Raw genomic sequence first — 22,603 nt, forward strand, 5'->3', positions numbered from 1 at the left:
AAGAAGTGAAAAGAGATGCACTTTGACTTCATACTGTTACATTGTTTCATTTCACTTGTTCTGTGGACACTAATAATTTTAAATGGGTAAATTATTAATAGTTGTATCGTATTGTATTGTATTGAACTGATGGTACCTGGTGCATCCTACCACAATTTGAGAGAGAAAGACTCCTGAGTATCTCTTCGCTCCCACGTCTCTACACAGAACAGCTTGAACCGACACAGTTCTGCCTTTCCATCAATTTGGCTCAGATATGCAACAGTAAATACAGCCTTTATTGTTCGTCTTTACTCTTGCTGTTATAATTTGCAGTTGTGCTTTTTGTGTATAGATAATCAATTGATCTTTTATTCTTTAGTTGTTTTTTTCACAGATATCTTTATTATTGATCTGTTAGAATCAGGAATTAGGATCTGTTTGACCTATCTGTTTGTAATAATGAAATATATTTGTTATTGTGTGGCTTGTCGTTAAAATAATAAAACATATATATTCTCTATAGAGTCATCACATAAAAAGGAAGACACAGATCACAGAACAGAATTAGATATATTATAATTATACATAGTACATAGTAGACAGCAGATGCCTGGGGATCTTGCAAAGTCACAGGATATAAATGTTAAATGATATTAGCGGTGCATTAGCAAGTTCTTAATGAGCTGGACTCTACAGTTTTTAAACTACAGTTTAAAAAAACATCTAGCCTGCAGTCTTTTCAGTTCACTTTGGGAGCTTATGGTTTTGTATCTGTGTGCTGGACGGAGGTAGTGATTCTAAACAAAAGCTGCTTTTCAGGTTGTGACTCATTAGTACACAGTAATTACAACGCAATCAATTTCAGTGTGCTTCCTTATTTTGGCCATCGTCTCTCCGCTCTTTGCACTGGGGTACTTAGAGAAGCTACGGGAACCTTTGTGTGAGCTTCAGAAACTGGAACGAAGAGAGCAAATTACCACTTCTAATTTACCTCCTCCAATTTTTATTCCACGATTAAGCTTGCTATTAATTACAAACCTAGTAACCAATTGATTCTGATAATAATGCTCTCTAATTTAAATGTGCATTAATCTATTTACCTGACTCAGTTATGATGAATTTCTCATCTCATCTCTAGGATGATTTTGTTTTTGTTTATTTAGTGTATCATAATTATAGCTGATTAAAAATGGTGTTTGGATGGTAACTCTTAATAACCTTATACTTTGCAGTCAGTGTAATAACGCATTTCAGTGTAAGGTACATTAATCTGAATGCTCTTTGTTTTCCTTTTAAGATGGCAAGCGATAATTTGATAAGGCTTTGAATATTTATTTATTATAAATGAGAGACATTAAACAATAGAAAGGATGATTGTTCCTCAATGTGGAACTTAATTCTATTTCCACCATATCTCTGTCAGTGAGAAAGTGGTCCTTCCCTTGTCTCTCTCCTCCCCGCAGACTCCTTGGTCACAGTGTCTTTCCACTCTCCGATGTGCCGTTTAACTGTTCAAAAACAACGCTCGGCTACTCAAACAAAGCACGGCACACTGCAATCCCACACAAAAATATGAGGACAATCAATACTTCCACCATACTTTCACAACTATTTTCTCACATCTTTTGGCCTCAATTGTTTTTCACAAAGAAAGAAGGTGGCAAGTAGTAAGTGGGTCACCCCGTTTTTTTTTGTAGTTGAGAAAAGACACAGGCTTGCTCTGTGGTGTAAGACCGTTAACTGCCTTAGGCTCCAACATGACAGCAAAGGGAAGCTGATGGACTTAAAGGGACAATCAAGTGCCCGAGAACCTTGGCATAAGCGCTGTGGCCACAATTGCCTGTGAGTGAAATAGTAAATATAACATTATGTTTTTTAACACATAAACAAAATGAGTGAATCAAAACTTTTTTTCTTTGGCCACTTCAAAGATTAGAAGCCAGCAAATGATCTGTTGTTACAGTAATAGTCAGTGGTCCTGATTGAGCATATGGTATTGTGGGTCAGTACTGATTGTGATATTGGCATCTAGGAGAAAGGCTACAGACTTTTTCATAACCTGGAGATTTTCACAACATTTGAGGGTTACAACAGCAAATCCTTGGTCTCATTTTGTTCCAGAGTACAGGTCTGCCAGATAAAATTTGTAGGTAAAAAAAAAAAGCAGTAATCTTTCACACTTTAAGTGATACAGTCTCTTTTTGGTCTGCTGCAAGCACAATGGTTTTGTGTGTACTTCTATCTCCTCTTTTCGCAGTACACTATAAAGCCAGAAAGAAACTCTTTTCATACCATAGTAAACATTTCTGGCTGTCTGTGTGTATTTTGGTAAAATTGAAGTGTCTACATTTAAATATGAGATCTTCAAAGCAGAGGCTGCCTAGCAATTTCTAAGTCTGCTCTAAGGGTAAGGGTAAGAAACAGATTACAGGTTAGCTGAGTGGAAGGGTTGTATGTGAATATGTGTATAGATAAGTGGTTGGGGTTAGGGTTATATGATGAAATTAATCAAGAAAGCTTGCACATATTTTTTTAAAATGTATTAAAGAATATATTTCATTGTCACTCTCGCCCTCTCTTCTTCCCAGGCAACTATTATGGGACCCCTAAGCCCCCTGCGGAGCCGAGCCCTGTACAGCCAGACCTGGTGGACCAGGTTCTGTTTGATGAGGAATTTGACACGGAGGTCCAAAGAAAACGCACAACCTCTGTCAGTAAGATGGACAGAAAGGACAGCGCTGCTCCAGAGGAGGAAGAGGAAGAAGAGAGGCCTCCTTTGGTCAACGGACTGACCGGTGAGGGACACCGCTGTTTTTAATTTTTTCGTGGCTTTCACAAGTGTTAGTTAGCATTCTCTGCTAGCTGTATTACAGCTCCCTTCATTACTGGCTTTCTACACATTTAAACCCCAGCACTTTTTTGTTTGCTTGATTTATTTATTTTTCCAGCAGTTCATTATATTGTTCTCAGAATGCAAAACAGCAGGACCTTTTTACTTTTCTCCTTATCATTCTTCTCTCCAAATAAACATTCTCAGGATTAGCTGCTCTGCATGCAAGGTCGGCACTAAATCACAGCACTGCAAAGTCAAAATGTAGCCAAAGTCTGTCTGAGATCAATAGAAGCAATCCCTCGGGTAGAAAGATAGTTTGTGCTCGTTTCATTCGCATACACGGATGCCACTGCATGACTCAGCTAAGAGCTAACAGTGAGGATGAAATTGTAGCAGTAGTGAAAGTCATTACCTCAAGACACTCTTTTATTTTAAACACTACAAAAAGTAGAGTCGTGTGTTGCATATGCAAATTGAAAAATGTATCTCGAGTGGCAACAGCAGCAAATGCTAAATTAAGAAAGGTTTCTTTTCTTCTCAATTCTGAGTGCTTGCAACATGTTTTTAAAAATGAAGACGAAAAAAAAAAGATCTGAAAAATAAATTGTGCGTAGCCGTAGTTCAGGCAGGCAGCAAAGTCAAGCTTGGCTGCAACCCTGCACCTACAACCCCACTGTGTCAGTGCCGGCCCACATGACCTGATGTCTCGGTTGACACGCTTCTATTCTATTTAACAAACAAATATCATACCCCTCCTCTTCCTTTCATGCTTTGTCTATATGCTCATGGGCATGGACCTTATGTGTAGAAGGACACATTAGGTCCCAGAGATATAATACACGGATTCGAATTCTAAAATAAATAAATAAATACATTTTCTTTTAAAAAGATCAGTTATTGTATTAGGTTGAATTTCTATATTTCAAAGTAAGAAATTGTCAGAGATATGCATTGTCATCTCTGGATGGCAGTGTAGACCTCAACCAAGAGAAGATACTAATTATAGACAAATATCACTATTAATTAATAATAATAACAATAATAATGGATTGCATTTATATAGCACTTTTCTAGGCACCCAAAGCACTTTGCAATTCCACTATTCATTCACACACTGGTGGAGGCAAACCACAGTTGTAGCCATAGCTGCCCTGGGGCAGACTGACAGAAGCGAGGCTGCCATATCGCGCCATCGGCCCCTTTGGCCAACACCAGTAGGCGGTACGGTGCAGTGTCTTGCCCAACGACATAATGGCCAGGATGGACAGAGCTGGGGATCAAACCAGCAACCTTCCGGTTACAAGACGGGCTTCCCAACCCCCTGAACCACGTCAGTTGTCTCACTGAAAATACATGAATTCTTCATATGGTTTTAGAGTGCCCACTTAAAGAGGTAGCAGCTGGCATATTTCTGGGCCTTGAATGTAGTTAAGTACTGATTGTACATTTCTTTCATGTAATTTCGGGGTTTTTAGCAATCTTGCCTGCACAAATTTGCAACAGCTCTTCTGTTTATATTTCTTTGAAAGGGCTGAAAGCAGCTGTACCCTAGAGCAAGTGTCTGTGTGTAGTCGTTTATTCAGACTTTATAAATGCAGAAACATCTTTCTGGTTCTATCATGAAAAAGGGCCCTGGTTTCAGTACAAAGAGCTCTTGACTTCTTCCAGTCAACAGTTGTCACTATTTTCCCCCTGCCATTCCTTTATTCCAGCCAAACAGAGTGAGCATTCAATGCCACGACAAAGCTAGGTCACACACAGCCAGATGAAACCTGCAGATAAGAGCCTCACCCAGACAGGCACACATACACATCAAGATTAGGCAAATACCCTCACGCACAAGCAACACTATGATGCTAATAGAGTTGCGATGTAGCGCTCCCGGCTGGGCTGAAGCATTGGTCAACTCTGCTCTTGCCTGGGAGGCAGTTCTCAGTACATCACTACTGACATGCAAATCCTATGGCAATTGCTGCTCTTCCGTCCTCTTTGCGTGTACTCTCTCTGTCTCTCTCGCTCGCTCTCTCTACCCCTTACACTCCTGTGGATGTAACAGTCCGGCTAGTGTACAGAGGAAGAGCAGCTCGAGCAGCAGCAGCAGCAGCAGTAGGGAGAAATGCAAGGAGCCCAGAGGAGCTCCAATGGCGCCACATTCTCACGTCCTGTCTCCTTCTCCTTCTATCATCTCCCACACCACTACTCCCAACCCATTCCTATTTCTGTCTCCATGCCCATGTCCCTCTCCCCATGCCTGGCCACAGAGCACAAGGACAAAGCAGAGTGGAGGAAGACAGTGCCCAGCTACAACCAGTCAGCCGGGGCCATGGACTTGCGTATATGGAACACAGAGGATGAAAGTCAGGAGCCCTTGCCTAAAAACTGGGAGATGGCCTACACAGAAACCGGCATGGTCTATTTCATCGAGTAAGTAGCCTTTCTACTGTGACTTCCCTGTCTTGTTTTTGTCCTATTACACTCCCATTACATCACCATTGTTCTAATCCCATTGCTTGTAGTCCCAGTTTCTTCTTCATCTCTTTGTTTCTGCCTTGTTAACCCAGTATGTTTAGAGTTCTGACTTTTTCTGCTTCCTATTCAGTGCAACTCTCTGTACTGAATTACCAGCAGGTGCTGAACATGGAAGTTGTCTGTAGACTCAGCCATTGCAGTGGAGTTGAGTCTCAATAAAGTTTTTCCTTTTATTTCCCCTGCGTTTGATGTTGGTTTTGTTGGCTGCCGCTAAAAGCAGCAGGCCCGCATTGTTTACCTGGCCCGTTAGTGTGGCAAACAGTCAATGCTGAGCCACTGAGAGAGCCAAGTAAAGCTGCCTGCTGCTAAATCAATAGCTCATTCTGCCAGTGAGAGAAACAACAGGGTAAATGGAGCTCGCCACCCCTGACCTGCTGTCTTAGTTCTGCTCTTTATGATCTCTGCAACTGCTCACTCTTTTATCTTTCTGTGTCATCCCTTTCCATCTTTCTGTAATCTGTGACTTTTTTTTTCTTTTCATCTCCCTTATGCCTCAAACGGTCCTCTGAGCTTTGTTAAAACTGTACTAATATTTTTAAAAGGTTATTTAATAAAGTATTTGATCCCAAAAGATTAAATACTAGTCATAATCCTGTTTTGGGAGAGCTCTGTTCGTTTGCTAGAGATGGAAAAACACTCCCCGGGTGAAGTGGCTCCCAAGAGATCTAAGCGCTAATTGCTCAACTCTAATGGCATCTTAAGTATTTGAAAAATAATTTAAACTGTGCTTAAAGCCCTGTATCTTTTTCATATTACAGTCATAACAGCAAGACCACCACCTGGCTGGACCCACGTCTTGCCAAGAAAGCCAAGCCACCTGAGAAATGCGACGAAGGAGGTGAGGCAATAGGAGCTAGCTCTGTGATAAGTAACAATCGCGCAGGCACTTACAGCCATCGAGTCCGCTCACATGCTACCTACACTTTTCCCAAGTCCTTGTTGTATTGAAGGGTTTGTGTGTATGAACTGCATCCCTGCCTCTCTGAAGGGGGTGCTGGCTAACAGACGGATACTGAACAGCTGAGCGCTCCTGGTCACAGTCATGCTGGTGACACAGCACAAACCCCCAGTCCTCAGTCCGCCCGTCTCCTCCTAATGGTTTCGTGGACACATGCAGAGAGCTCATCAGTGCAGCATCTCTCAAAAGGCAATTTTCTATGGCTCCTCTTGCGTAAAGATCTCCTCTGCGCTGCGTGTGTTTGTCACACAGCAGCAGAAACCCGAGATGCTGAACACATACACACCACTGGAAAGAAGGGCTGTTATTTTTTCCTGGGAGGCTTTCTAACAACACACGGTGTCCCCCCCTCCCCTCCCGCCCGTCTTCCCCTTCCTCCTCCATAGTGTGTATCAAGTCTTAAACACATAGTGACAAATAACCTCCTGTTCTGTAGGTGTAGCTAAGCATGCTGTGATGGTGCCAGTCAAAACACCACACTTCATTGAGTGTGTCCAATTGTCCATGTAGTGCCTCAGCAGTATCTTAAGTGATTTGAGTCAGCCTTTTCCCTGTCTGTTTTTTTCCCTTTCATCCAGAGTTGCCCTATGGCTGGGAGAAGATTGAGGATCCACAATTTGGCACATACTACGTAGAGTAAGTAAAATTCTCTCTTCCTTTTATACCTGGAGATCCATAGAAATCTACACCTGTTGATAAGCATGCATGGTGATATTGAGTCTCTTAGTCTCTTTCCTGAAGAGACATCATTCTCGACCTTTATAGGTTTTCTGAAGCTGTTTCTGCATATTTGACTTCTCTAAAATGCCCATTTAGAATGGTTTCTATTTCAAGATATTTTTGTATATTCTGCAACATAAAGCCATATCACTTAATACCAAGCATATACATGTTGAGCTGCTGGATCTCAGGGGAACCTGTGGGACACGTGATAATAGTACATTATGCAATTGTGCAAACAGTAGTTTCCCACAATTCTGCTGAAAGCACCCTTGTGGGAACTAACAAGTGAGCTACAGCTTTGTCTGTGTATCTGAAAAAGAAAATACAGTGGAGACAACAGACAATGAAGATTTAGAGGTCCCTGAGATGGAAACGAGGGTGAGATTCAATTCTGATCGAGAGTGTAAACAAGAGCACAGTGTTTCATTTTAGTGCCATTACTGTGAACAAAGAGGAAGAGACCCGCAGGCAGGGGGGAAATATACGCGCCTGTTTATGCAAGAGGGTCATTGAGAGGCTCTCTCTCTCTCTCCCTTCTGTCTCTGTGTTTTTTTTGTCTGGCAAATTTTATTGTGAATGAACGACCAAATGCAACGACGTGACGCAAAGTCTCACTGTGTCTACAAAACATGAGGCGTGGCAATCAAGGATTGAGAAAGTGAGACAGAGCAAAAGAGGAAATGACAGAAATGAAGGAAATAGAATGTTTATCTCTTCAGACATAATGGCGAGGGTATCTCTGTGCATGAGTCATACGCAGTAAGAGTGCAGAGTACCCATGCACACACACACACGCGCGCGCACACACGTATACAGTCAGTGTCTCAGGATGTGGCTGATTCACTGTGCAGCATCAATGCATTTTCTCTTCCTAAGGTGCTGTAATGGTGATTTACAACCGTTAAAGCTTATTATGCAGATGAGCTACCTCTCTCCATTACCATCTAACCGTGGAAGGACATTTCCCTTGGTAACAGGAAATGTTTAAGCACACAGGTGTGACTGCAAATCATTAATTGTTTTTAGATTAAGTTTCGTGTTAAGTCCCCCAAGTATAGCTGCTGATCCTGGATTGGCAAAGCCTGGTTATATTAGGAAACTTCTGGAACGATACCACCTCAGTGCCTGTAATGTGAAAAAGGGCACATTTTTATTTCTGTCATTTTGCTGTTCATTAAGTCTTTTTATTCTCGCATTATGAGGCATTGAGCAGATGTTTATCCCAGCTATACAATATGGGCCCATAGCATGAAAGATTGCTACTGATTTCCTCCATGTAAATTCTCTCAGAATTCATTGGGCATGACAGTTAATTTATTTTTAATTAATGAGGTTTAGATATTCTCTCAAACCATTTAAATGTGCAGCAGTTCTGGCAAAGACAGGTTAAAGATTTTCGTAATGTATTTAGAACAGCTCACATATTATAAAGACAGCCTGTCTGCCTAGCACATGTTATGTCACAAACAGCCCTCGTATTCAAATCGCAGGTTTGCATGGCAGGCAAAGAACAGTATCTGCTCTTTGGACAAGCACTATTCAGCGATACCAAACGGTGAACCATCAGTTGGCAGCTTGGACTGTCAACTGACATGAGAAACTCAGTAATAGATCAACAGTATGCAATCGAAACAAAAAAACATTTATATTTTCAATGCACATTCTAGCTTTATCTAACATTCTGATTTTTGCTCATTTAATATTATATTCCCTGTACAGCCACATCAACCAGAAGACCCAGTTTGAAAATCCAGTAATGGAAGCTAAGAGAAAACCAAGTGTGGACACGCCCATTGCAGCACCTCCACAAGCTGCTACGCCCTCAGGTAACTGCACCTACAACGCTCGAGCCGCAGGCATATTAAAGTGGTTCATACACAAGGAAGGCTTGAGAACAAATTGTCAAATTTTGTCCGTTTTGTACAGAAAACTGTCAGTGTGGAGGAAAATGGGTACTTTCTTTGAAAATCCAGTCATTAGAAGTTGAAGTTTCAGCAACATTTGTAATGAAGAACAACTTTACTGCTTGACCACTGCATTTCAGCCTGTAGCCTTCATCAAGATCAACATTAAAATCCAGTCATTACCATTACTAAACACACGCTTGAAGAGTTTTATAGTAGACACATAGGTCTAAATTGCATTCTGAGATTTGAATTAGCAAAAGTTGCATTTACCTCAAAACTCAGGTCTTGTCTTTGTCGGTATTATAATACTTTAAATGTATCCAGTTATTTTGGGGATTAATTACAACCAACGTGCTTCTATAAAAGCTTTAGTCAAACATGTCCAATTTGGGCTCATGACAAATGTCTAAATCAGCCCTAAGATCAAAATTTGTTAGTTGAATCCAGAAATGGCTAAAATAGATTTTGACCCCTAAATATTGGCAAAAATGGCCCAATTGGGGGTAGGTGCTAATTTTCTGATGGTCACACTCCCCAAACTCGTCACCCTGGGTTGATTAAATTGGACTCATATGAATTCAAATTGTTGACAAATTTACAATAAAATACATGTTAGTAGGTGCTAAACATATGCAGTCATGTCTGAAAAGGGCAGCATATTCTTTCCCAATGCCCTGTTGAAGACATTGTGATCTGCAGAATTTCCACCACTGAAATACATTTAACCTTTGCATGTCCTTCATTGGTGCCCTAGCTTGTTCAGAAACTAAACAAGTGTGATGTCCATAGAGAGATGAACTAATATGTGATTATTTAACGTTTCATATAACGGCTTCCTTATCTAGACTTGATGAAATATTATGTAATGAAGCAGCCAGATGAAAAGCCAATGTTGAAATTTAAATTTGCGTGTATAAGTAATGGACATACATATAAAAGTTTTTACTACTCAACTATTTCAGTTGTCAGATTTGGATTCAGCTTTCATGTCAGATTCCATATGAAGAAGCAAGAAAACCTCTAAAAAGTTATTGACCTGATGGCTGTCTTACAGGAAATTCAATCATGAATCTTTAATTAAACAAAATGTTTTGTACTAGTGTGTCTTTGACTTATGGTAGTGGCGCTACAATCGATAGCTCAGGCAGTGGTAGTTTAACTCAGTAACTTCTCCACAGGGCGATTTTCCTTCATAAGATGCAATGCAGTCGACAGTATTATTAAGATGTCAGCTTTATAGTTCTAGCTTTTTGTTCAGCAAAGATATTTATATAGATTTGTGCATATATATATATATATATATATATATATATATATATATATATATATATATATATATATATATAATCAAAATACTGGGACACTTTTCATCTCCTTCATGTTAAGAAGTCTGTCTGGAAGATGTTCTAACAGTTGACAGGCTTCTGATAAACAGCCCATAGCCTCTGAAGCAATGATATTCAATTTGAATAATGGAACAGTGCTTCACTGGGCGGCAGAATTCATTTTGACAAGTAGATATGATATAGGGCGGGTTCTGAGGTCTCTTTGAAATCCTTTTGCCACAGTCACTCATGGTAGTTGAAAGCCCTCTTTAGAACAGAGGGAGGGAGTTAAATAAGAGAGGCAGAGAAGGAGAGAGAGGTGACTGCCGTTGAAAGTGACTTACGATCATAAATTGCATTTCCACTGGGTCATCTACTCATCATTTACCACCTGTGGGGAATGCTCCTGCTTGATGATCTAATCACCCTCTTCTCAGTAAATATAAAGGTCTGAGAGACAGAAGACTAGGTTGTTGTAAAATGTGCAAGAATTATAATGCTCTTCTGCGTGTGAACACAAAAGGCATGGCCTCATTTGTATTCAAACTAGCCTCTGTATTTCAGACACCCTTTGGACACAACTGTCTGCCTCAGTCGGTTGCACGCAGACCCCACCTCCCACAGCTGAGCCTTTCTGCAGTTTGTGGATGATATTGCTGCGTACCGCCGCCTCCAGCTTCGACTGCCTCCCCTGTGCTTGTTCTCCAAATTCCCACCCTTGTTAATGAGAATTAATGGCTAGTGGTCTTGTGCAAGTGTATGGACGTGCGTGAGGTGGCTTCTAAACACTGTTTTGACAAGGCTGGCTAACCTGACCTCCCAGACAATGCCGCAGAGCACAAGAGCAAAGCACCGCCCTATGTTCAGCCATAATTATCATGCTGAGAATCCTGTCAGACATTTCATATAATCGCTTCACCCTAAGGAAACTTGACTGTCCCTTTGTGGCCTACAGCTTAATCAAGACCATGTAAACATGGCTTTGGTGTGTAGCTCCCTTTTCATCCCACTTGTGATTGTCTCTCTCCACTACTGTTATGCCAGTATTGCCTTCGAGGTGATTGTGCGAGAAAGACTGTTTCAGTATGTCGGAGCTATCTGACAGGGATTAGTTCCATCATAAATCATACTTATTACACACTTGTGCCCCAAGTTGTTCAGGAGAATTTCATGTTTTTGTACCTGCTTGCAAATCCTTGCTCAACATAGACTGACATTTGTTAGAATATCCCTTGTACTTGTCCGGCACTGACGCAGCAGTGTCATCTAAGTCATACTTGGCATAATCTTTTTTGTCTTTTCAGAGCGGTCACGTTCCTCTGCCAATTGCCATGCAATTATGCAAATCACAATCCCATGACACATTGAGAGTGGTGTAGGAGACAGGGGAAGGGGGGACTTCTATCTGTGCTCTCCCTAATGAGATTGATGTCCCAGCATCTATCAGTGTGGGAACTGCCAGAGTAGAAGCCCAGCACGCAGGGACAGAGCACATAACTCACAATCTCATAGGCACACACCACAGAGAAGGGCAAGCTCGGATTTAGTTAAAATTTCTCTCTTTCTGTCAAGGCTAACTCTATTTCTTGCTGTCTCTTTCTGTCTCATCACTCTTATCTTGCTCTCTTTTGCACAAATGCACACCTACACACACACACGCACGCGCACACACTGTCTAATATAATTCTGTTCCTGTCTTCTATAAAAGCGCCCCATTTACACATCCTGCAGGCAACACAAAGGAAATTTGCAATGAAAAGTTTACCTGGAAAATGTCAGGTGCGTTTCAGGATGGATTTATCACTGCAGTGAAAAGAATTGGTTGTTTGCGGGGAGACTTGGGCAAACTTTAGGCATTTTGCAATAACTAGGTGTTTATTGGCTTTGTAAACAGAGCAGTGGTTTTGCAAGTTGTGTGTCTCTGTTTGTGTGTGCGCGTGTGATTTGTTGGAGTTTGCGCTCAAACTGTGAGTTCTTAGTGTTCATGTAATTACTAGCAGTAAGTGATGTGCTGTCAGACATGTTGTCACTGTGCGAGTATTGTTATGATGGTGACAGATGGCAATTTATGAGCAAGCGTTTCAGTGTCTCTTCCTATACTGGGCTCATTTTCGCATACACGTACAATTCCGTCTCACAAACTTTTGAACTACAGAGGCTTGCTGCATTCATGTGTAACTGACGCCACTGTGACTTCATTTACAGTTTAAAAGATGAAAAGACATCCAATTACTTTTAAACTGAAACAGTTTCCAGCAGGTAAACAGAAGCAATTAAGTGAATTTTGACACTTTTTTGCCTTCTGTAGAACACCAGGCAAAATTTTAAATGAACTAATCACATTGGAATCTGTTTATTTTGATGTGTTTAAACTAATATTCTTTAGAAATCAGGCCTTTTCCCAGCTGAAATGTAAATATGTTAGTTTTCAGTTGTTCATTTAGCCACTTCTGAAGCTTTTGCTGTCTGTACATGTGTTCTGTCCGAACATTTTTGTGTGTGGAATTGAAAGCATGGTGTAAAGAATGTGTTCACACCCCAAACATTTAGTGCAATAATTTTACTGAGCGTACTTGTGATATTAGATCATTAATGATTACCTTCTGTCTACGTCTCCTTTAGGTTCCACAGCAGAGGAGCCTGGCAGGGGAATGTGGGGGTTTACTCGAGATCCAACTCAGTTGCAGGGCAACATACTTAAGACAGCACTTAGAAAAAGCCCCCAGGGCTTTGGATTCACCATTATTGGCGGAGACCGACCTGACGAGTTCCTCCAGGTCAAAAACGTCCTGCCAGATGGGCCTGCAGCACATGACAAGAAGATTGCCTCAGGTAACATTCCCCACAGACATAATGTTTTTTAAGTATCTGGTTCGCATGCTGTTTTAACAGTTGGAGACCACCCTGCTGTAATTTGTTTCCATGATGCAAGGTAATACAATTGTTAAAAGCAAAGTCAACAAAATCCAGTGTCACATTCACGTGTACACGGGTAACTGTGCATGGCATTTATCTTTATTCACGCAGTAACACTTAAGCTGGGCATTAGCATACATTCTGTACATAATACAGCTTAATGTGCCCTTTGTGTACACACAAATAAACACATTCGGAGGCAAAAAACCGAACAGGCACTTCACTCTGAATATCACATTGCTTGATCAAGCAAAGACAAATGTTTATAGGCAGTGTTCAGTGGAGCAGCTCGAAAAATAGAGAAGTCATCAATAAACCCGTGTGTAGTTTATAGTAGAGGCTCACATTTTATACGCACTCGTATATTAAAAATGTAATTAGCCTGCATTCAGGCAGCGTGGCTGCAGGTTGACATGTGTGCTTATGTAAAAACAGGGGATGTATATGAGTCTGCCATGTAGTGTGTTTTGCAAGTGGCACAGTAAGTTCTTTATTGTTGCATGTTCTAGTTCTGTGATCACATGCATGGTGACTGTATTAATTTGAAGTATGTTACTGTGTAATGCCTTAAGATTCACATTACCGTAGTATTGATTGCCGAGCCATTGCGACTGCTGAGAATCAACTTAAGAGTGGAGCAAAGAGAATAATTATTTTCAGTGTTTCATTTCCCTTGAGAAGGAGGGTAATTGACTATAACAAAAGATGAATGTAATTAATTTCATTGGGTTTTAATTGCAAGCAGTAGACTGTAACATCTTCAAGTAGGTTTTTTTTTTTTCATTTCTGAGTATTGGCCTACGGCATTTATTTATGCTAAAGGTTGAGTGTTTGAACTTTGTGAGAAAATATATTTCGCTTAGCTTTTTGAATATGTAGCTGTTGAACTAATCGTATGAGCGACATGTAGTTGGTCTGAACAAGCAACAAACTGGAATATGAAGCTCACTCACGAGAGTGAAAACGTAGCCTTTGTTTTTTCTTTGGTAAAGTATCAATTGTGTGGGTGGGCAATCCACCTCTGGGCATCTAGCCACCTAGCTAGTCAGCAATTCAGCTGCTTATCCAGACCTATATCTGGGGCAGGCCAGGGGTGATTAGAGTCTATCCTTTACAGTACATGGAGATAAAAGGAGGAAAAAGAAAACACGTCAATGACCTCGTTTTATTTTTCTCTCTCGCACACTCCCTCCTCCCCCGTTAACATGTTTGAATTTTTTAAGATATAGGAGTCTACTTATGTAATCCAATTGCATAATTGCGCTTATCCCCATGTCTTTTTATTGGTGTATTGTTGTAATAGTACTTTTCAAAATTTCCTTTGGCATGGTGATGAATACAGAAATTTAAATTTTGTCCAATTTTTTTCATGTCACAAACGTGTAAAAGCTTTTTGTTCTTCTTTAGGTGACGTAATTGTGGACATTAATGGGACATGCGTGCTGGGAAAGACTCATGCTGATGTCGTGCAGATGTTCCAGTCTATCCCAGTCAATCAGTATGTGGACATGGTCCTGTGTCGGGGCTACCCTCTGCCAGAGGACACCAGCAATAGTGAGGAGGCATCGAGCAACCTCAGTGCCTCTAAGGACACTTCTCCTTCCCCTTCGACACCACAAGACCTCAATTATGCTGTCAACGATGGAGCAACCCTTTCTCGGCAGACTGCGTCAGTGCCACCTATAACCAACGGAGGACGCCACCACCATCCTCATTCCCATCAACACCACCACCTTCCACATGCCCTTAATCAAGAAGGGCCTGACCCTACTCTATTACAGCCGGAGCTGGTGAGTGTGCCCTTGGTGAAAGGCCCGGGAGGTTTTGGCTTTGCTATAGCGGATTGCCCCCTGGGACAAAAGGTAAAGATGATCCTGGACGCCCAGTGGTGCCGCGGCTTGTTGAAGGGTGATGTTATCAAGGAGATCAACAGACAGAATGTCCAAACTTTGAGCCACTCGCAGGTGGTCGACATCCTCAAAGACCTGCCTGTGGGCAGTGAGGTCAACGTGCTGGTGCTTAGAGGAGGTGAGTCAGCAATGATGAAAGTTCACTTTGCTGCTATTGTACTATTGTACACTTCTGCTGCAGGTAAGCCTGCAACACTGACATTATAGAAGGATATCACAGGTGGTGAGTTTACAGTACGTATGTTGTGACATCGCTGATGTCTATATTAATCTGCTGTTTAGACAAAATACAGGCGTTAGTGCTATTTAGACCCACGTTTCTGAAGTTACTTTAATCCTCACTCACCTTTACGCCACCTGTTCTATTTCTTTACTTTCTTTTGGCCAAAAGAAAACACAGAGCGTAACAGTCTGGTGAACAGTCTGCTTCCATTTGTAAATAATTTCCTGCGAGAAAGTGAGACATTGTCAAAGATATTTCAACTGTAGAAGAGGTGAGATTTAATGTAATGCACAATGTTTTAATTTAAAAATAACAGCACGCATTGTGGTGTTCAGTAGGTGTTGCTTGAATACACAGACTCTCCCAATGTTAAATAAAGCAATTTCACGCTCTGGTCTACACCAGCTCTGCATCATCCACCATGCACTTTCCCAAACAGGGAGGAAGTCATGCTTAGTCACATGATGAGCTATGCTAGGAAGGTGCAAATAGATGGCAGTTTTGGTGATTCACTTGCTGCCTGGAGAGAAAGTGAGAGGGGAGGTAGGAGTGATGGAGCACAGTGAATAATGATTGCCCTTCTTCTTACTTCATGCTTTCACAGATTTGAAGGGCTTGTTCCTTTATGCCTTTACTGCAGTGCAGTAGCCTAGATTCAAGAGATCAGTGTTGCACCCACATATCAGATGTGCACAGCTGGGGTCTACGTTGAGCTCCAGGGGGTTGTAGTTTGTGTGTATGCTGCTGTGCCAGCCTGATATGCATTTTTTAATTGCAGTGCATATGGAGGATTTGTGTGTTAATGTTTAAAAAAAAGCAGATCATAGCTTTCCAGGACTAAAAGGAGTAGTGCCGCAGGGCTTCCCTCAGGTCACCCATGGACTGGGATTAGGGTAGGCTTTACTCCCAGCCGGGGGCTAGAACTACCTTCTAATGACAGCAGAGCAGTGAGAAATGAAACAGGAAATTATTTGGCCTTGCTCCCTATACTGGATTTAAATCTGGAAATGAGACAAAGTGCCCTTCCCCATGGGTTGTGTTCTGAACTCAGTATCTGAGATATGATATGATCAGAGATTGTGAAAATGGAGATATTGCCAGTGAATTTTTACATAATATTGGAAATGGGGGGGTGGGGGGTGGGGGAACTAAATGTTTTTTTATTAAATCGATGCCAGTAATTGTCTTTGTGATAAATTGATTTGATGAAAATTCAAATTTGAAAAGCTTCAGTGTTTATGCTGCTCTAGTAATGTAGCTAACAGCTGGCAGGTTTAAACCACAGAAATGCATGTTTTCCCATGGCTTAAGGTCATCTGTCTCTCATCCCATAAACCGTTCATGCAACTGGAGTCTACTGCCCCCTACTGGTTTACTTACACTCTGGTTCACATTCTGCTCTGTGACCATGACCATGTCAGAGAGAACAAAAACAAAAGCTAAATCTGAAACCTATGAGCAAGTTCACTGTGTGAGTCGGTGGAGAAGAAGGTGCAGATTCTGTATAAGAACCGAGAGAGGGTTTAGTCTTGACATTCAACCACTTCAGGCCAAAAGTTCAAATCTGTAGTAGAGTGAAGAAAATGCAAAATGCAACTCGTCCTTAAATAATTTAATCTGATGTAAGCAGATGTTTGCTGTTGTGTTGTTAATGACGTCACTTTAATTCCCACTTCTGTCTCTCTGCTCACAGGTCAGACGTCTCCAGTGAAGTCACTGAAACCAGTAAGTTTTCTGTCAGTTCAAATCCATTTTGTATGATGAAAAAAATAGACTCTGCTGCTAAAACTGCTGATGAATTATTAAACCAGAAAACTTTTGTCTTGGTTACCCGCAAGCCCCAGCGTGTAAACGTGTGCGTGCTGTAGTAGCTGCTGTTAGAAGCATCATTCAGGGAGCCCACATTAGCCAGGCTGTTATTTCTGGAACTGCATGTGGGTAAATATGCTGGCTTCTGGCAAACGGCAACTTAGCATCCCTCTGTGTATGGGTGTTTAAGATGATATGCCATGTTCAACAGCTTGTTCCTCTGCTACTCCTCCATGATGCACTCTTAAAATAGAGAGTGTTGGGGCACCGACAGGCTTACTCATACTGTTTTATTTGTTCAATGCATAATTATTTAGATCTGTATGGATGTACTATTTTATTTTCTTTCATTTTATGCCGGTGGAGTAGTTTGTCACTCTGGACAAGCTTTAATGATTTTTTTCCCTCCATTAGCTACCTTCCTACTTTAGACATAAATCATTGCTATAGTATAGAATACCTTTTATTAAATAACCTGCAGACATAATACAATGATGCTGAACACATTGGCAAAAAATATGTAATATATAATCCATTAGTTTAATGGATGATTGCCTTATAATGAGCTCGTGCTTTACCATCTTGTATATCACATTGCTTGTCTCTATGTTGCAGTGCACAGGTCCCATGTCTCACGGAGTAGCCCAGCCTACTTCACACCAGGCACCTCATTCGGTGCCCCAACAAATGGTCCATCCGTTCCCTCAGCCCACGATGCAGCAGCAGAGGCAGGAGATGATCAGCAGCACAGAGACCCTAAGTCAGCCTGAGGCATCCCCCAATGCATCAACGTTCTCCTCCAGCACCCTGCGCTCAGCTTCACCCAAACCAGATGCATCTGAGCTCTACCTCAAGTCCAAGGCCATTCTAGACAGCAAGCGTAAGTACAAGAGTACTTATACTTACACAGTTTACAGTAGTAAACTTTACTACAGATGCAAAGATTTATTTAATTCATTCATGTTTTTTAACGTATTTTTTGGATTAGTGAAATTAACAAGTTACCGGTGTCAATGCTGATTCAAATTGCTACTTTGTGTTTCATTATTACACAAAGAAATCAAATCCTCAGATGTGCAATTCTAAAACCAGCTTACAGTCTTTTGCAAATGCTAACACACTTGTTACTGAATTTCGGGGACACAGAAGCCAAATACGACACAAAAAGACGCAAACGTCTTACTCCTATGTCACAACGAAATACTGCAATCAAAATAATACAGTCAAAACATTTTTGAATCAAATCTGTGCACATGCACCACATGAATTACTTATAGACCACAAACACAGACAAAAAGATTCTGCCACCTCCTGTTAGCGTCTGACAACATCATCTCATTAACATCGCTAGCAGTGTCATCTCTGGCTCGGCAAGAGGGAAAATATTGCTCTAGAGTTTCCAAAAACAGCTGACCTAGTTTAGATTGCTTAATCTCAGATTGCCTTGTGGTCAGCATGCGTTTTTCTTATGTATAGGTGTGTTGTTGCCCATGTCAAGTATCTAGGTGTTTTCCTGATGGTCATGAGAGATTTCATTCTTGCAGTTAATGAATATTTTTCATCAGTTTTTACCAATTATATTTTCTTTTCTCTGTGCAGCTCCCAATACAAAGGACCTGGATGTATTCATCAAAAGGAATCAGGAATCAGGCTTTGGCTTTAGAGTCCTTGGGGGCGAGGGACCAGATCAGCCAGTAAGTCGGAGGCCAGCATCCATTTAAAAGTACTGTTGGAGACCCTCAGTCATAAGAGCAGCAGACTGACACCAAATTGAAGCTGAATTCTGTTGATTTAATATTAACTGAAAGTTTCTTTTCCCATCTCTGGGAATGGTATTATGAAAATACCAGCCAGTCTGTGTCATGAATCTCCCTCAGATCGGTATATTTAGCTATGTCTCTTACACCATCTTACTTCCGCAGGTATATATTGGTGCCATTGTGCCACTCGGTGCAGCTGAGAAGGACGGGCGCTTGCGGGCAGGGGATGAGCTACTTTGTATAGATGGCGTGCCAGTCAAGGGCAAATCCCACAAACAAGTGCTGGAGCTGATGACCAATGCTGCTCGTAATGGCCAAGTCATGCTTACAGTCCGCAGGAAACTAGCATACACAGGTTGGTCTGCTTCTGAATAATCAGCTCCGCATTCCTCTGAGGGCACAGAAAGCGTGGCTTCTTGCTCACTCCTTTGGCTTATATAGGTATGCTAGAGGAGAACCTTTGAGGGAAAGCTTTGATCTGGATTTTTTTTCCATTAATCCTTTAAATTCGTTGTGGTAGATTTTCTCTGACTGAAATGAAGTTTGTCAAAAATGGACTTTTTAAGATGCTACTCTATGCTGTAATTTTCCTGAAAGGAAAAAGATGGAATTTTAAGGACGGTTAATTTATTTTAATCATGGGAGGTGAATTCCAGGTTTCATCTTGAATCAAAATGGGCATAAAGTGGAAACAAGAAAAGAAGATTATTTGCTCTCTGTTTATCTGTCAAGGATGATTGCAGTTGTGTGAAAAGCACTGAAGATTAGATCAGCTGGTAGAGTTAAATCTCAAAGGATGGAAAAAATGCTGACTCTTCTTTCTTTTTTCTTTTTTTCTTTTTTTTTAACTGCACATACCCTGCTGCATCCTGGCTGGTTTACCCCACCGATAGCCATTCCATGAATAGAACAAGCACTTTTTGAAATTACTACAGATTTGATGTATCACAACAACAGCTTGATCACATTGCAAAAAATTAAGCATCAATCATGTGAGGGTTTATGCTTTCAAAGCAGGGGGCTTAGAAAGCGATTCACTGATGCTGGCTTGCAAAACAGAGACTCAGCAAAACAAACATACAATGAAGAGAGATGGAGGTTGCTTAGCTTGTCTTATGAATAACAAATTGGAAAGGCCTTTTATCTCAACTGTAGAGCTGACGGTCTTTCATTTAATGTGGGTAAGACATGCTGCAGAAAGGCTTCTTTGATAAAGCCCCTGCTTCTGCATTATTTACAGAAGGATCTCTGCAAGAGCAAATCAGAAAGATTTTGTCAAGTTATTGGTTTAAATTTATGTTAACTAAATCAGACTGCTCATACTTAACGTGTGTTGGTAGAATCATTCTGAAATGTTAATATATTGCATCTTTTTTAATCAGTCCTAGAAATGAAGTCCAAATTTGCTACAATGCTAAGCATTTGTGTTTTAATATTTTTGTACCGTTTTTTTGTTTTTGTTTTTTTTTTAAAGATGGTGGAGGAGAAGATGACAACAACCAGCAGCCCCAGCAGGTTGCATCTGCTTTGGTCAACAGCTCTCCCAAGATGCCTCGTACTGAAGCACCAAGCATCATCCAGCCTGCTCAGCCTACCCGTCCTGAGCGCTTTGATGTTACTCTGCAGCGCAAAGACAACGAAGGCTTTGGCTTTGTCATCCTCACGTCAAAGAACAAGCCCCCACCTGGAGGTTAGAAATAAATAAAATCAATAAATCCTTAAAAATGAAATCCTATATTGTGTTTTTACTTTTTGGAACAACAAAATCTTTTAAACATCAAACACATTTCCAGCAAAATCTGTTACTTATTGACATTTAGTTATGCTAGTGGAGAACATGTAGGGAGGGAAGCGTTAAAGTCATTTTTGAAAGGATTGTCCTGAAATAATCGCAAACAATAAATTCCCTTTTCAGATAAGAAATGCTATTTTCATACTGTTAATATTCAAATACTTCCAAAGCTGATGGCACAAATTGTTAATCTTAGCTATTCTCTGTAAAGAGCTTATTGGGTATGTGCTCAACTAAGACTGAGTGTAACATAAGTCATAAACTGATATGTTAGCATGTGCGTAATGCTTTTACATGATGTGCAGGACATCACATAAAGGCATTATGTGTTCTTACTTAAAATTTGGTCTCTAAATGTTGGGCTCATAGAGTTGCATAAACATCCCACACTGCAGACTGTCATTTCTCTGATTTGCTCTCTTCCAGTTATACCTCACAAAATTGGTCGTATTATTGAAGGCAGCCCTACAGACCGTATAGGTCAAATGAAGGTGGGAGACCGTATTTCTGCTGTCAACGGCCGCTCCATCATGGAGCTTTCACACAACGATATTGTTCAACTCATCAAGGATGCTGGAAACATTGTCACTCTTACTGTTGTGCCTGAAGATGGTGAGTTGACACAGACCAAGTCACAGTGTTGCTGCGCTGTTCTTTTGTCATTGTTTGCTTTGTTTTTTAACTGCATTTTCCGGGAATAAGATCATGAGGAATCTTGGCACACTTTTACTTTTACAGACAGCGCTCCTCCGTCTGGAACAAATTCAGCCAAGCAGAGCCCTTCGGCACAACACAGAGCTGTAGGCCAACAGCCTCCCAGCTACCAAGACAGGTAAACGATTATACACGCATACTCCCACACAAGCTTGAGCATCCACACAGGCTTGCCAGTATTCCCCTTTGAAATACTAAGTCCACTGGAGACAATCTAATACAGGTTCTGCCACTTGAACCATAAATTAGCCCCAATCCTCTCAAAGCGCCTTCGGTTTTGTGCTGCAATGTGGCCCATTACTATCTCTTGTGCCTCACACACTCCTCGTTATCCAAAAAGACAGAAAATCCCCCTGTGGTCACCCTTTGGATGGTGAAGCAAAGGAAAAGAGACAGATTAATAGGGAGTCTTGCTTCCCCTTTGATCTTTCTTTTTAAACAAGGCCACCTGTGTCAGACTTTTTAATCCCACTGCCACAGAAATTTGCCACCATCATTTCTTGCCCACGTCCGCTCACTGTCCATCAGCATGCATTCATATTCTCCACATTTAGCCCCCTGTCCAGTCCTCAGCCTCTTCCTCTCCGCTTAATCACCAACATGCCTTGGGTCACACTAGGCTCAGATATGAGCTGAAACTCTCAGCTTGGTGGCATAAAGTGTGCAAACTCTTCTGAAAGCTAGAGCTGGTAAGAATTCCTACGCTCTTTATATAGTGCGTCAGCACAGCGAAGTTCTCACAAAGGCATTGTAATGAGCTCTGCGAAGCATTAAAGTATGCCCCCTTATCTATCACTGAAATGTAAAAGCAACATGGTTCTTTGAAGAATTTACATTTCTCTGTGTGTTGCATAATGACGCCAACAAAAAGAGGCTCATGCTGCTGTAATGAAGGAGGAGTAATGTGTGGATCTCACACTGGACACAGCAGAGAGGGAACAGAATTAGACTCCTTTTCTCCTTTTTTTGTTTTTGCTCTCTGATTCTATATTTAAAATGGGATATGCATAAAAACATTGTTACTAATATTACATTTGAATAAGCTGGTGGTACAGGCATGTATGTACGAGAGCACCGAACACATGCATTTTATGGGTTTTCATTAGAATTCGATTTTTGAGGCCAATGTTGATATTTTAGTGTGTCCGTGTATATGTGTGTGTGATTTTTAGTGATTTAAAATCCTGATATTCTGATATATTTTCGATCGATTCTTTTTTCC

The 22,603-nt window shown here is 41.0% G+C and overlaps 1 protein-coding gene across 4 annotated transcripts in view; it reads left to right on the top strand.

The window, feature by feature from the left end:
• Nucleotides 1-22,603, top strand: part of magi3a (membrane associated guanylate kinase, WW and PDZ domain containing 3a) — a 107,922-nt gene that overhangs the window by 79,730 nt on the left and 5,589 nt on the right. For all 4 annotated transcript variants that reach the window (XM_085259042.1, XM_085259043.1, XM_085259041.1 and 1 more), the window contains exons 4-17: nucleotides 2,571-2,777; nucleotides 5,077-5,239; nucleotides 6,103-6,182; nucleotides 6,881-6,938; nucleotides 8,745-8,851; nucleotides 12,880-13,089; nucleotides 14,581-15,201; nucleotides 17,000-17,031; nucleotides 17,731-17,995; nucleotides 18,715-18,809; nucleotides 19,038-19,230; nucleotides 20,350-20,565; nucleotides 21,094-21,279; nucleotides 21,406-21,499. In XM_085259042.1, the coding sequence (XP_085115168.1) occupies nucleotides 2,571-2,777; nucleotides 5,077-5,239; nucleotides 6,103-6,182; nucleotides 6,881-6,938; nucleotides 8,745-8,851; nucleotides 12,880-13,089; nucleotides 14,581-15,201; nucleotides 17,000-17,031; nucleotides 17,731-17,995; nucleotides 18,715-18,809; nucleotides 19,038-19,230; nucleotides 20,350-20,565; nucleotides 21,094-21,279; nucleotides 21,406-21,499 (2,527 nt within the window). The remainder of the gene's footprint in view (nucleotides 1-2,570; nucleotides 2,778-5,076; nucleotides 5,240-6,102; nucleotides 6,183-6,880; nucleotides 6,939-8,744; nucleotides 8,852-12,879; nucleotides 13,090-14,580; nucleotides 15,202-16,999; nucleotides 17,032-17,730; nucleotides 17,996-18,714; nucleotides 18,810-19,037; nucleotides 19,231-20,349; nucleotides 20,566-21,093; nucleotides 21,280-21,405; nucleotides 21,500-22,603) is intronic.

Source organism: Mchenga conophoros, linkage group LG20 (assembly GCF_057382185.1).
Source record: "Mchenga conophoros isolate Kocher_MC1m ecotype Shallow Benthic linkage group LG20, M_conophoros_male_GT1.1, whole genome shotgun sequence".
Taxonomy (NCBI): domain Eukaryota; kingdom Metazoa; phylum Chordata; class Actinopteri; order Cichliformes; family Cichlidae; genus Mchenga; species Mchenga conophoros.